The sequence below is a fragment of the Mixophyes fleayi genome, chromosome 2, assembly GCF_038048845.1.
Source record: "Mixophyes fleayi isolate aMixFle1 chromosome 2, aMixFle1.hap1, whole genome shotgun sequence".
Lineage (NCBI taxonomy): Eukaryota > Metazoa > Chordata > Amphibia > Anura > Limnodynastidae > Mixophyes > Mixophyes fleayi.
This window is the reverse complement of record NC_134403.1, coordinates 285,650,374-285,664,129: the sequence shown is the minus strand read 5'-3', so window position 1 is coordinate 285,664,129 and position 13,756 is coordinate 285,650,374. Positions and strand designations below refer to the sequence as shown.

The following is a 13,756-nucleotide window of genomic DNA, read 5'->3' as shown; positions in this document are numbered from 1 at the left end:
ACAGGGCTCACTACTGAGGGGGTCAGAGTGGGAACCAGAATTGAAGAAACTTTATTATGCCCCGCCAGTGGGCATCTACTATATGGGTGGCCATACTCACCACAAAGGTTGCACTTAATTGCAGTACAATCCCTTGCAGTGTGCCCTAGCCCCTGACACAGAGAACACTTCAATTCTGTACAATTATTGCTAATGTGACGAAAAGACCCACACCGGTGGCATAAACGAGGCTGCCCGGGGTAGAAACACTGGATCCTATCCCGACCTATGTAGGCCGCAGATGGAAGATGCAGAGTACGCCCCTCACTCTACCGCAGCCGTACAGTCGTGGACCAGGCCCCACCCCAGACATTGTGTTCTGCATCCGGCACCTTACTTAAGGGTGAAAGTAGGTCTGCATAACATTGAACCCAAAAGGACAGATCTGCCACTGACAAAGACTCGTTACGGACTAATATTGTAAACCTAACCTGCTCTTGTCTAGTAACTGCGTAAGCTCTATATCTTAGCCAGGGACTCTGCCCTTTAACAGAACCCCATATATTCCAGAATGCCTGAAGACCCCCATAGGTGGAAAAGCTAATGTCATACTCAGGGGAGCCTACAGGGTGTATGCAAGCAAACAGATCACTAGCTACAAAGCCCAGTGTAAAAAATTGATTAAGAAAATCAGGCCTAGAGGGAGGGGGGGGGGGGTCTCTTTACTTATCCATTTTAATTGAACAACATTTCAATGTTTTGGTGGCACTCCTCCTAACACAGGCTGTGGAGTCATCACCCGCTTCCCTGTTAATACCCCAGCATATGACACAAAGGCTGGCCTACCCACAGCACCTGAAGTCCCAGGTTGAGGCTCTAAAGAAGTTACTGGAAGATCAGGGATCTCCCCACCCCCACCCCTAGGCATAGCAGCAGCCACAGACATAGCAGAAGCCAAAGCAGATTCAGCCACACTAATTGAAATATCTTTTACACACTGAGCCCCACTGGGTAATTTTCCTATACTAACAGGCCCAAAGACTGATTGCACAGACACAGTACCAGCACTAGGTGAACTAGCAAATGCAAGTTTCTCACCCCTTATCTCAGTGTCCAAAGCAATTGGTGCCTCAGTCTCTGAACTCAGTTTATTTACATCTGTGGTAACGCTGGCTGCTGCAGACATTAGTTCTCCAAGAGACTCACTCATTGCAAGATCAATCTGAGCATCCTCCTGCTGCACAACACAGTTAGCTGCTGACACAAATGCAACAGAGTCCATTACAGACTGTGCCATACTTCCGGTCGCAGCACTCGAACCAAAGCCGCCATCTTGGGTTTTGAATTTTACCACTAGATCACCAGGGAGAGGAGTGACCCCTGACTGAGGTACAACAGGGCTAACTACAGACCCTTCAGTGCTCTCAGCTGCCGCTGACAAACCACCATCTTGGACTTCAGGTGATTATTTTACTTTAGACACTGTAAGGCCCACTACAGACCCTACTGCACACACGACCACACTCTGCGATGTCAACATTTCTTCCAATGCCCTTATGGATGAATAAAGGGCATTTTCTCCTTCCATATTTTCCATCTCTGCCACAGGGATATTATCAGGCAGAGGGACTGATGCAGATTGTGAGGTTGTATTTACAGAGGCAGGATCCACACATTTTACAGCTTCACATGCAGGACCCACAGTCAGCTGTATCATACCTTGGGACGGATCAGTAGTAAAAGCATCAGCAAATGTTAATAGCTGACTACTCTCCCTCGGATTGCTAGCATGTTGCTGGTAATATGCCAATCTCTTATGCAACTCCTCCAGGTGAGATTCTTTATACTTTAGGTTATCCGCCAATTCATCAATAGCCCTCTGCATTTCCACTTTGTCATGGGTAAACAACTAAATTTTTTTTAGCTTCTTTTTAGCAATTCTCTGTTGCAATCTAGCAACTGAGGTCTCTGCCCTTTGCACTTCTTCCTGCAGATCCTCTATTCCCACTCTGTCTCCCCAGGATAGATACTCTCTGGAGTCAGACACTGACCGTGCATCCCCCAAGGCTTCAGCCTCCTGACCACCCTGACTGGATGAAACAGGTGCTTCCACCCCAGGATCCAGCCCACCCCCTGAACCACTTTCTCTCTCTAATGTGGTAAGTTGAAAACAGGGGTTACCGTTGCTGCAGGTTTCTTTTCTTCCACAGGCTGCACCGAGCCAGGAGCTTTAACTTCAGCTTTATCCTGATCACGGTCTGTTTTGTCACCCGGAGATGTTGAAGCCAGGGCCTTTCTTGCATTTTCACCAGCAGTAGCACCACTTATCCTGGGAAGCTGATTATCATGGATCCTGGATGAATCTGGGCCTAGGCCCGGGCCAGGCTCGGTAGGCAGGGGACTCTCCTGGAATGCTGCACCAGGAGGCTCCATCAAGGTTGGGATAGGCAAAAAACTCTACCCTGCAGGCTTCTGGAAGTCAGAGCTGAAACAAACACCTGCTCTCTCCACAGCTGCTGGCACCAGTCATGATGATAGTAATCCCTCTGTATGAGGGACTTGACTTGAAATTAGTGTTATTGAGCTTAATAATAATGTAGGAAAAAAAATCAAAATTATGTGAGTTTAGAAAAAAAATTGGGATTTTAGAAAAAAAATAGGGATCCAAAACCAAAAGCAAAAAACGCAAGGGCGGTTTTGGCAAAACCAAAACCAAATCACAAAGTTAATCCAGATCCAAAACCAAAACCAGAACACGGGGGTCAGTGAACATCTCTAATAATTATAATTGCAATATTGGGCTTATGCTGCAGCAGCGATGGCCTGGCATCTGTAAAGGGTGCTAGAGTGTGAAAATAACCAATACTATAAATTGAACTATTGGTACATTTTACCAAAATATGATAAAATCATAGTATAGTATACCTAGTACCTTGTTTTCCAATGCTTTTTGCTGTTTTTCTTTTTTGGAAAATTCATTTTCAGTGTTTCTTTTCTAACAAGGAAACATTAATGACAGTCATGACAGATTTTATATGAATTGTTTTAGATCACCATGTATGAAGACATTGCATATTGTGGACCTCATACAGAATCGGACGTCATTTATGCCAAATATATTATGGACGTTAAATCACAGTGGAGTGACACTGAAGCAAAAGGAGTGGGAGAGGAGCTCATTAACACCAAATTTGGTAAAAGTGGATACTATGGTTTGGTTACAAAGAGTAGCCAAACCCTGGTATTATTTTAGCGCTAAAGCGCTGTTGGTGTAGACTTGCATATAATGAACTTAGTTATTCTTTATTCTGATATTTGCCTAGGTGTGAAAATACTTTCCTATGTCCCTGGTACTGGAGGCAGGTGACAGGCTACAAAGTAGTCCGATGCACACTGACTTTGTGCAGGAGTATCCTCCGGTTGGGTGTGGTACGTTATACCGAGTATGATAAACCCAATAGTACTTACCCCGACAAGGATTACCCGACTGTCACTTTTCCTACATACTTGTGAAGCCGAATGTTTAATACAGTAATTTGCAAGAATTCCGATCACATAACACGGTGCCAGCTGTGAATGACGTAACGTTTAAATCTGACTGTATTATTTATGCTCTTAAAGGGATAATTTATGGAGGCGCCAGGTCCATAATGTCTTTTAGTAAGGCTTTCAAATTATAGAGGCAGCGCCTCCTCAAATTATCACTTTAAGACCACAAATAATACTGTCGGGTTTAAAAGTCACATCATTCACAGCTGTGTTATGTGATAGGAATTCTTGCAAATCACTGTAATAAACATTTGGCTTCACAAGTATGTAGGAAAAGTGACGGTCGGGTAATCCTTGTCGGGTTAAGTACTTTTGTGTTGGTGGCAGTCGGTGAAATGACTACCACTGCTCCGGTTCACACCGTATACACTCTCAGTTGATCGGTGCAGGCAAATATCCTGTAAGTGCACCGATATCCTGCAGTGCAGGGAGGAATAGGTAGATAGAGGAGAAGTAGGAAGCTGCAGCGGGTTGAAGAAACAGGAAGAACTGCAGTAGTGGAGAATGGAAAAAGAAAATTCCACAGGGGATATGAGTGAAAGAATTGCAGTGGCAGAGAGATAACTACAGTGGGGAGGAGTGGAAAGGAGAGAAAGCACTGCAGTGGTAGTGGGGGAAAACATAGAGAACTTACAGTTATTTATAAGGGATAAATCATAACTGCAGTGTAAATATGTTATATCAAATGAATCCATTGATAAGTTTAGCTACTAAAGTGTAACATGTGAGGACAGAAAGTCTGATGTAAATGTATTGGAGGGCTATGCACATTCCAGTGTGAGAAGATAGGAGTGTAACCTATGGCAGCTTCAAAGGGCTCTTGCTGTGAGATATATCCTGACTCAAGTTTGTGGACTTTTGAATAGACTTTGTGGGGTCGGTCACAGCTGGACATCCTTGCACCCCAAGACAGCATTTTGAAGGCCTATACAGGTATATAGAAATATGAGCTTCCAAGGAAAATGCCTTCATATTTCATATTTTGGGATATCCGGGTGCCACTCCATACTGAGAAGGAGAAATCACACCATGGTTGTAAAAGACAGGTACTGGTTGTATCCGGGAGCAGCTAAAATCACATATCTTTGGAAAGGTATGTCATTTTGTCAAAATGTCATCATGTTTGGTATCAAAAGGACAAAGTCATAGGGGATTTATTAATAATAAAATTGGGTCGGTATGACGCTCCACCAAAAACTTAGGACACATAGTAGAATTTGATAGTAAATCAGACAACATGCAAATGGTAATTGAAAAAAGTATCACAGACACAACCTCTGGGGGCGGAGACAGTTGTGGAAGTGTCTTTAAAAAACTGAGTTACAACAAATTGTCAGACTATTTGGGAAATCAATTCACATTGATAAGCTGTCCATCTTCCTTGCCAATTTCCCATGGCACAGAGTATGCCATTCATGTAAGTGACACTCTGAATGTAACCCTGTTTATTTTAAACTGTTTTGCTTGTGTATGTCAATCTATTAATCGTTTATTCATTATTTTTCTTTTATCTGAATGCCATGTACTTTTGTATATTAAATCTATAATTTAATACGTTGCGTCCTTGATACTCTAACGAATCCATTAGCCTATTAAGAAAAATATAGCTCGACCAAGTTAACCCTTTGATAACTAGTGTGTGATTTGTTGATACATTTGATTAACAAGCTGTGTGTGCTTGCATTTACATTTGTGTAACAGTCTGGTGGTGTGAAGAGTTAACCCTTTGCTTGTTGGTGTGGGATTTGCTAGTCTGTGGATAGCTAGAAGCCTTGTGTGCCAGTGTGGGAACACTATATTGGGGTCCAATTGTCCCTATTTAATAACTGGTGGAAAACCTGAAGTGTGTGAGGTGTGAGCGCTATTTGGGTTGTGATTCAGTAGGTCTATAACCTGTGTGATAGGTAAAAAGAGACTGTGGGCTGAAATCGTGTGACCTTATACAACAAACACCCTCAAAGCCATGTCAGCTTGGAGCGAGTTTGTGACAATATATATATATATATATATATATATATATATATATATATATATACACACACACATTATGAACAAAAGCATTTGGCCACACCTGTTAATTATTGAATTGAGGTGTTTCAATCAGACCTGTTTCCAGGGGTCTATAAAGTCAAGCACCTAGCTATGCAGTCTCCATTTGCACACATTTGTAATACAAAATGGGTCGCTCTGAAGAGCTCAGTGACTTCAAGCGTAGTACTGTGATAAGATGGCACCATTGCAATAAGACATTCATCCTGCTGGATATTCCACGGTCAACTGTAAGTGATATTATTAGAAAGTGGAAGCGTTTATGAACAACAGCAACTCAGCCACAAAGCAGACGACTACGCAAACTTCAAACTGCATGCAAGCCTCACATCACCAAGACCAATTCCAAGCGTCGGATGGAGTGGTGTAAAGTACACCAACACTGTGGAAAGCCTTTCATGAAGATACCTGATACCATAAGCTTTATATGCAAAATCCATTGCAATGTACATAATCAGGTGCAGCAATGTTAATGAAGAGCAAAATAATGTTCTGTGCTACATTTGCCAGGCACTAACAACTCTTAGTCTTTGGAGTTCTTTTGAACCCTTGCCCATTCTGACTTACTTGTTAATGTTGTGGTATTGAAAAGTGTCAAAGTCCAATAATTGAATGAAAGAAAGTATATCGATTAATATTGATTTACCGTGCAATTGCAATCAGTACTCCACGTGTCATGGCGCAATCGTACGATAAATAACGCACTCGCACTTACACATTCACTTATATATAGTTCATATTTATTAAGGTTCCAATCCACATTCATTTATTAGTAAAATGTATTAGAATGTTTATTTATGCGTATATAATACTGTAGTAAAGGTATTTATGGTTCATGTGTTTTAAAAGGTAAAGAGTTTGGTCTCATATTAAAGCTTATTTCACCAGCATTAACTCGGACGGAATAGCGATCGCATCTCGCGATCGCAAGATACAAGCAATATGAGATTAATGCTCAAAAAATACTTTTGTGTGGGTCAGTTTGAACTGGTCATTCAGAGTCAAAACATGTGAACAATGGGGTGAGGGAAGTTTCCCCTTACCCTTTGTAAGGATCAAATGAACTGACCTATAAATTGCAAGGAACTGGAATATCATTAACCTTGGACCAATGAAGCAGGGTGAACACTATAAGGAAGATGTAATGTATTCTGTGTTTTTATACTTTCCTGCTTTAATGTAACATCTTTAATATGTAAATTGCTTGCTGTAAAATCCTGCTATATTTTGCAATTAAATACATTGTGCGTTGGAACCACAACAATTGCATTGGACAATGTTTTATTGGTAAGCGATAAAATTACTTTAACAAAAGCTGGACTACACAGGCACAATACGATAATCCTCTTGTACATATTTTTTTCATTAGGTAAATCAGTTGAGTTTGTAAAACACATGGAATGGTTCATCATATACCTTATCTTCATTATGATGGTTTCTACATTCTTTATCCTTTTCATTTAGTTGCTCCTTTAAAGACTCGTTTGCCTTCCTAAGTACATTATAAGAAAAGAGGTATTTACAATACAATGAAATCCCCATATTCCGTTTGCCATTTCTTCACTCAGGATCACCATTTAAAATTAACATGTTCTGCTATTAAACAATGGTAAAAACACTGGTACATAACTACTAATATTACAATGTGAAAGAGTTTCCTAAACAAGCAACCAACATTTTACTTTGTCTTTACTTTTCTTGAAGGACGATACAGAGTTTAAGGAAGTGCTAGCTGTGAATAGAGTAGATTTTTGAAACTTAGATTTGTAACTGATTTGTGAATTCAAATAACAGATTATCTTTATTATTTAGTAGTTAATAAATTGACTATATTAAAATAATTTTAACCACACCCGCTGCAATATTTGTTTGACAAGAAAATAGGCATGTTTAAGATTTCATGTGTAGTTGCTATAAAGTGTAATCGAATTTTAGCCTACAACCCTATTTATTTGAGTGCCGGTGGTAATTGCTTAGCCGATGACGATAACACTGACACAGAGCACACCTACAAGAAAAAAACGATTTAATGAAAAAACAACAGGTTTATTGCCAGACTTACCTTAAAAACAACTGTGCACAACTCCGATGGCAGCAGAAGGCTGACAGGACCTCTTTCCGAATGGCAAGCTCTCCGGCAGTACTGTGTGACGTCAGTGTGCCCTACATGCCTTTAAATTTAAAGCGGCAATGTCGGGACCCTGTTTAAAAAGTGTCCCTGCAAGGTCCTGGAGACCCCTCTGTCATGCTGACTGAGGTAGAATATCAGACTGGAAGCTTTAAAAGGAGGGTGGTGCTTGAAATCATTGTTCTTCCTCTGTTAACAATTGTTATCTGCAAGGAAACACGTGCAGTCATCATTGCTTTGCACAAAAAGGGCTTCACAGCCAAGGATATTGCTGCTAGTAAGATTGCACCTAAATCAACCATTTATCGGATCATCAAGAACTTCAAGGAGAGAGGTTCAATAGCTGTGAAGAATGCTTCAGGGTACTCAAGAACGTCCAGCAAACACCAGGACCATCTCCTAAAGTTGATTCAGCTGCGGGATCAGGGCACCACCAGTGCAGAGCTTGCTCAGGAATGACAGCAGACAGCTGTGAGTGCATCTGCACGCACAATGAGGCAAAGACTTTTGGAGGATGGCCTGGTATCAAGAAGGCCAGTAAAGAAGCCACTTCTATTCAGGAAAAACATCAGGGACAGACTGATATTCTGCAAAAGGTACAGGGATTGGACAGCTGAGGACTGGGGTAAAGTCATTTTCTCTGATGAACCCCCTTTCAGAATGTATGGGGCATCTGGAAAAACACTTGTCCAGGAGAAGGAAAGGTGAGCGCTACCATCAGTCCTGTGTCATGCCAACAGTAAAGCATCCTGAGATCATTCATGTGTGTGGGTTGCTTCTAAGCCTAGGGAGTGGGCTCACTCACAATTTTGCCATGAACACAGCCATGAATAAAGAATGGTACCAAAACATCCTCCAAGAGCAACTTCTCCCAACCATCGAAGAACAGTTTGGTGGTGAACAATGCCTTTTGCAGCATGATGGACACCTTACCATAAGGCAAAAGTGATAACTAAGTGGCTTGGGGATCAAAACATCAAAATTTTGGATCCATGGCCAGGAAATTCCCCAGAGCTTAATCCCATTGAGAAATTGTGATCAATCCTCAAGAGGTGGGTGGACAAACAAAAACTCACAAATTCTGACAAACTTCAAGCATTGATTAGGCAAGAATGGGCGGTCATCAGCCAGTATGTGGCCCAGAAGTTGATTGACAGCATGCCAGGGCGAATTGCAGAGGCCATCAAAAGGAATAGTCAACACTGCAAATATTGACTCTTTGCATAAACTTAATGTAATTGTCAATAAAAGCCTTTGACACTTATGAACTGCTTGTAATTTTACTTCAGTATACCATAGCAACATCTGACAAAAGGCCTAAAAACACTGAAGCAGCAAACTTTGTGAAAACCAATACTTGTATCATTATCAAAACTTTTGGCAATGACTGTACACGTGACAACTGCAACATGTGAGGATCTGACGCAATACCAGCTACAGAAGTGGCAATGCACCATCTATACTTACAACTGCACATTTTTTTTCACTTACTGCAATCAGCACTTTGTACAAGGTCATGTCAATTATGACTAAGAGACCACACCTGTATACAGCCTTTATAAGGTTTTCTACTCTTACCAATCCTTGGACGAGAAAAGTTGGAATTTTGTTTCTCTATTGGTGCTTCAAGATTGTTGTTTTGCTTGCCTTTTAATCCTCTGTCACGATTCTACATTCTCCAACCCATCAACTTCAGTATTGTCCCACACAACCCGTTCTCTAAGGACTAAGCAGCTTGGCTGATCGTGGAGTGTCTCTGATAGCTAACCCAGCCACGCGGACCAAGTGTCAATATAGTATAATGAGAGTTATCTCATTATATCAAGGGAAGAGCAGAGAGTCTGGCGCAGGAAAGGGAAGAGCAAAGAAGCTGTCACAGGCAAGGGAAGAGAAGAGAGACTGGCGCAGGCAAGGGAAGAGCAGGGAGGCTGTTGCAGGCAAAAGAAGAACAGGGAGGCTGTCGCAGGTAAGAGAAATCACTAAAATATGATGGCATTTCATGCCATGGACATATGGGATGCAATATTAGCTCAGCCCATAAAATGGCTGGCTTCAATGTATGTATATGATGGGTGCACTTTATTACAAGCTCATTTTTATTGCCACTACATGGTGGTATTATGATCACAGACCACAGTAGATATTAATATGTCATCAACATCTCAAATTAGCACCAAATTTTGTTACATCTTTTTTAAATAGAAACCATCTTCATAAAATGAGAATAGTATAGATAACATCCAGTCATATATTTATGTTAAAAATGCAAGCATGACCTGTATACAATGTGTTAGTTGGTAAAAAATAAATCTTTAGACTATCTCAGAAATTTACGCATGACAAGATTTTGCCAAGGAAGGGCTCAGACAATGAAAGTTTAAAGTGAGTGTTTCACTGTGCCCACAGAGCTGAGCCTCAGACTCTCCTGCAGGTGCAATAAAAAGATGTATAGCATGAATAGGCTGTTAGTACATAGTTCGGGTTAGGCCACTGCAGGCACTTCTCAGTTCCTTCTCTTTTATAATTGTTTCCTCCATTTTCTCTTTCCCTTATTATCATTATGCTGTTACAGTTTTCCATGCCTCCTTATCCCTTTCTCATCTCTTCTCGTTCCCTCTCTGTCAGTTCATTCTTTATCCTTTTCACTTGCTTTGTACTTTCATTACTGATCTTCCACTCTCTCCCCATCTCTTGTCTCCTCTGCATTTGCTCCTAATCTCCTTAGCTGGTACAGCGGAGGTGAAGAACTTCCCAGTATGTGCCTATTGACAGATTGAAACAAGCGTAATCTGCAACAGACTATGGGCCCAGACACAAGCACCAGAAACCCAGGTACAATCATCAATAGCCCAGTCACAAGCACCAGAAGCCTAGTTACAAGCACCAGGAATCCAATCAAAAGGACCTAGGCACAAGAAATATCCCTGAGGGAATCTGGAAAATGTGAGTAATCTAGTATTATACCTTGGAAGATATACAAAAAGGGAGGGAAATGGCAAGCAACACAGATTGTAGATTAGCAATAACCAAGCTATCTAATGATAATTATCAACTGTGAAAATTCAAAGTTCCAGTACGCAAGTCGGGCTTCCTCTGTTGGCCTCCCAGTGGCGGTGACGGGTCCTCTGTCTTCTGATGGTGGCCACCAACCTAGAACGTGGGACTGCGCATGTGCACTCCTATTATCTTCTTCTATTCCCCTGCATTTGTTTATTGATTACCACTCCACCTCATCCAACTGCCTATTTAAAACACCTGTTCTAGTAATATGGTGCCAGATCTTCATGTTCTGTTAGACTGCATGCTGCTGGACCATTTTGGCTCCTGTTTACCTGTGTTTTCTTGTGAATCCTGGTATTCAGCTTCCATGTGCTTTCTTGTGTAATCCTGTTATCCCATGTTAGACTCTGCGCCTCCAAGGTGGGTGGAGTTAAATCAGGCAGATTACGAGAATCCTACCTCTTCTGTATGTTGTATGACACACACATATGCACAAACAAGCAGAGTGGAACTTTTAAAGCGACAGTAACGCATCTGACCCATAGTTGGTACACTCACGAGCGACAAGTTGATATGAATAATAAAGAAGCAATTTGATGTAGAGACAGCACTCTAGCATGGTGAGTTAAAGGATGAAATTTACATGGAACAACCACCAGGATTTAAAGATCTTCAAAGACCAGACTTAGTATGCAAACTCCAGAAAAGTATATATAGCCTGAAGCAGGCAGCGAGAGCCTGGAACACAAAAATAACCAAAGCAGTCATATTGTGAGAGACAAAGCAGACCACTGCTTATACATGAACAGAAAAACTGACAGATGGCTACACCTACCAATCTATGTGGATGACCTTGTGGTATGTTTTGAGCAAGAAGGGGATGAAGTTGATTTATGACAAGGGCTTTGAAACAAAAGACCTAGGAAGTCTAATGAACTATTTAGGCATTGAAATAGCAAGAGAAAAAAGAGGCGATTTCATCCTAAGCCAAAATCAAAACATACAAGTCAGATGGACTGGAACGCAGTTAAAAAAGTAATACATTACTTAAAGGGAGTCATCAACTTACAACTTAAACTTGACGCAAACAGCAAATGTAATCTGACCGGATACGTAGACGCAGACTGGGCTGGATACTCTATTGATAGAAAATCCACAAGTGGTTACCTATTTCTACTCAGTGAAGTACTAATCAGTTGGATAAGTAGAAAACAATCATCTGTAATATTTTCTTCTACAGAGGCAAAATATGTTGCAGCAGCGCATGCAAGTCAAGAGGTGATATGGTTCAATATATAGAAATGTTTGAGGATAACCATGGATGTCTCACTTTGGCATAAACAGAACATGTCAATCCATGAACCAAACACATCGATGTGAAGTACTACTTCTTTAGATATTTACAGGAATAAGGCCTTCTAAACTTGCAATATTGCACAACATAGGACATGATCGTGGATATTTTCACCAAGCCCTTAGCGGGAGAAAGACATCAAACTATCTAGAAAGATGGGTCTAGTGGATTAATCATTATTGCACTCCTCCATCATCACACCTGCTCCCCTCCAACACACTGGTCCCCCTCCATTACACTTTCCCCCTCTCCATCACATTGATCCCCTCCTTCATCATTGCCCCCCCCCTTCATTATCACACTTGTTCCGGCTTCATCACATTGTCCCCCCCTTCATCCCACTGACCCCCCTCCTTCATCACACTGCTTCCCTTCTTCATCCCACTGCTCCCCCTCTTAATACTACCTCTCCATCATCATTGCTCCCCTCCATCGTCACACTTTTTCCTCTTCATCACACTTTTCCCACCCTTCATCACACTGTTCTCTTCCTTCATCACACTGCTACCCTCCTTCATCATTGCTCCCCTCCATCATCACATTTGTTCCCCCTTTATCACACTGTCCTCCCCTCTATCACACCATTCCCCTCCATCATCCCACTGTTCCCTCTTCATCACACTGCTCCCCCTCCTTGATCACACTGCCAATCCTCCTTGTTTACACTGTTACTCCTCCTTCATCACTCTGTTCCCCCTCCTTGATCACACTGCTCTCCCTTCTTCAACACACTGCGCCCCCTTCATCATCACTATTTTGTGCCCCCTTTGTCATCACCTGTGCCCAGTTCTTTATCACCATACTGTGCCCCTTTTTTTTTATCACAACACTGTGCCCCCTTCTTCATCATACCATTGTCCACTTACCTTCCTATAGTCTTATTTTCTTCTGTCTTCTTATCTTCTGGCAGGAGCTCTTCTCTACGCAGTTCCTCCCTGCGTTGAAACGTGATGATAATGTCATACCCAACAATCAGTGAGAAGAAACGAGGAGGGAGCAGGGTGTCTTAAAAGTAGTGACAGTGGGGGCACATGCCCTTATGCTGCACTGGCAACATGTGACTTTTATAAGGTTATATTCATGTGTCAAAGACTTGTATTGTGATTTGTTCCTTTTGTTTGACTGTTTTTTTTCCAGAAAAGATCTTATCTCTCAGACTTCACCAAATCGAACTCGCAAAATTATTTAATGGATTTAAATATTAGACATTTGGATGAATTTCAGCTTTGCTCATCTCTACCTATAATTTCCCAGGCCTCGACAAAACTGGAAGATATTGAAGAGCATATAATATTGTGTTACTTCCACAAACTGTATAGTTGCACCTAGAAGAGGCCTTGATATAAAACATGGGCTCCTTACTGAGATAAATAATATTGTATGGTGCTTGCCAGCACGCACGTGGGAAATAATTAAACTATTCATCTCAAAGGTCTTTGATTATTGAATGCAATTTCTGGGCATCGTAGCTTGGTAAAGCTACTGAAAATTATGGAGATACTCTCACAATGCAGAAAAGTTCCATCATTGCTTCTAGTAAATATGTAACAGTAGTATTTGTTGTGATATTGAATATCAGACTTCACTGAGAGGACAACATAATATGATATGCCTTCAACCAGTGTTTGATGTTTGACAAAAAATTAGAAAGGCAGCAAGCATAGAGCATGATATTGAAACCCAATGCAAATAAAAAA

The 13,756-nt window shown here is 41.3% G+C and overlaps 1 protein-coding gene across 1 annotated transcript in view; it reads right to left on the bottom strand.

The window, feature by feature from the left end:
- LOC142139945 (uncharacterized) overlaps nucleotides 1-13,756 on the bottom strand; it is a 212,974-nt gene that overhangs the window by 103,088 nt on the left and 96,130 nt on the right. The window contains exons 12-13 of the mRNA XM_075197812.1: nucleotides 6,994-7,065; nucleotides 2,912-2,974 (exon numbers count right to left, since the gene is read on the bottom strand). Of these exons, the coding sequence (XP_075053913.1) occupies nucleotides 2,912-2,974; nucleotides 6,994-7,065 (135 nt within the window). The remainder of the gene's footprint in view (nucleotides 1-2,911; nucleotides 2,975-6,993; nucleotides 7,066-13,756) is intronic.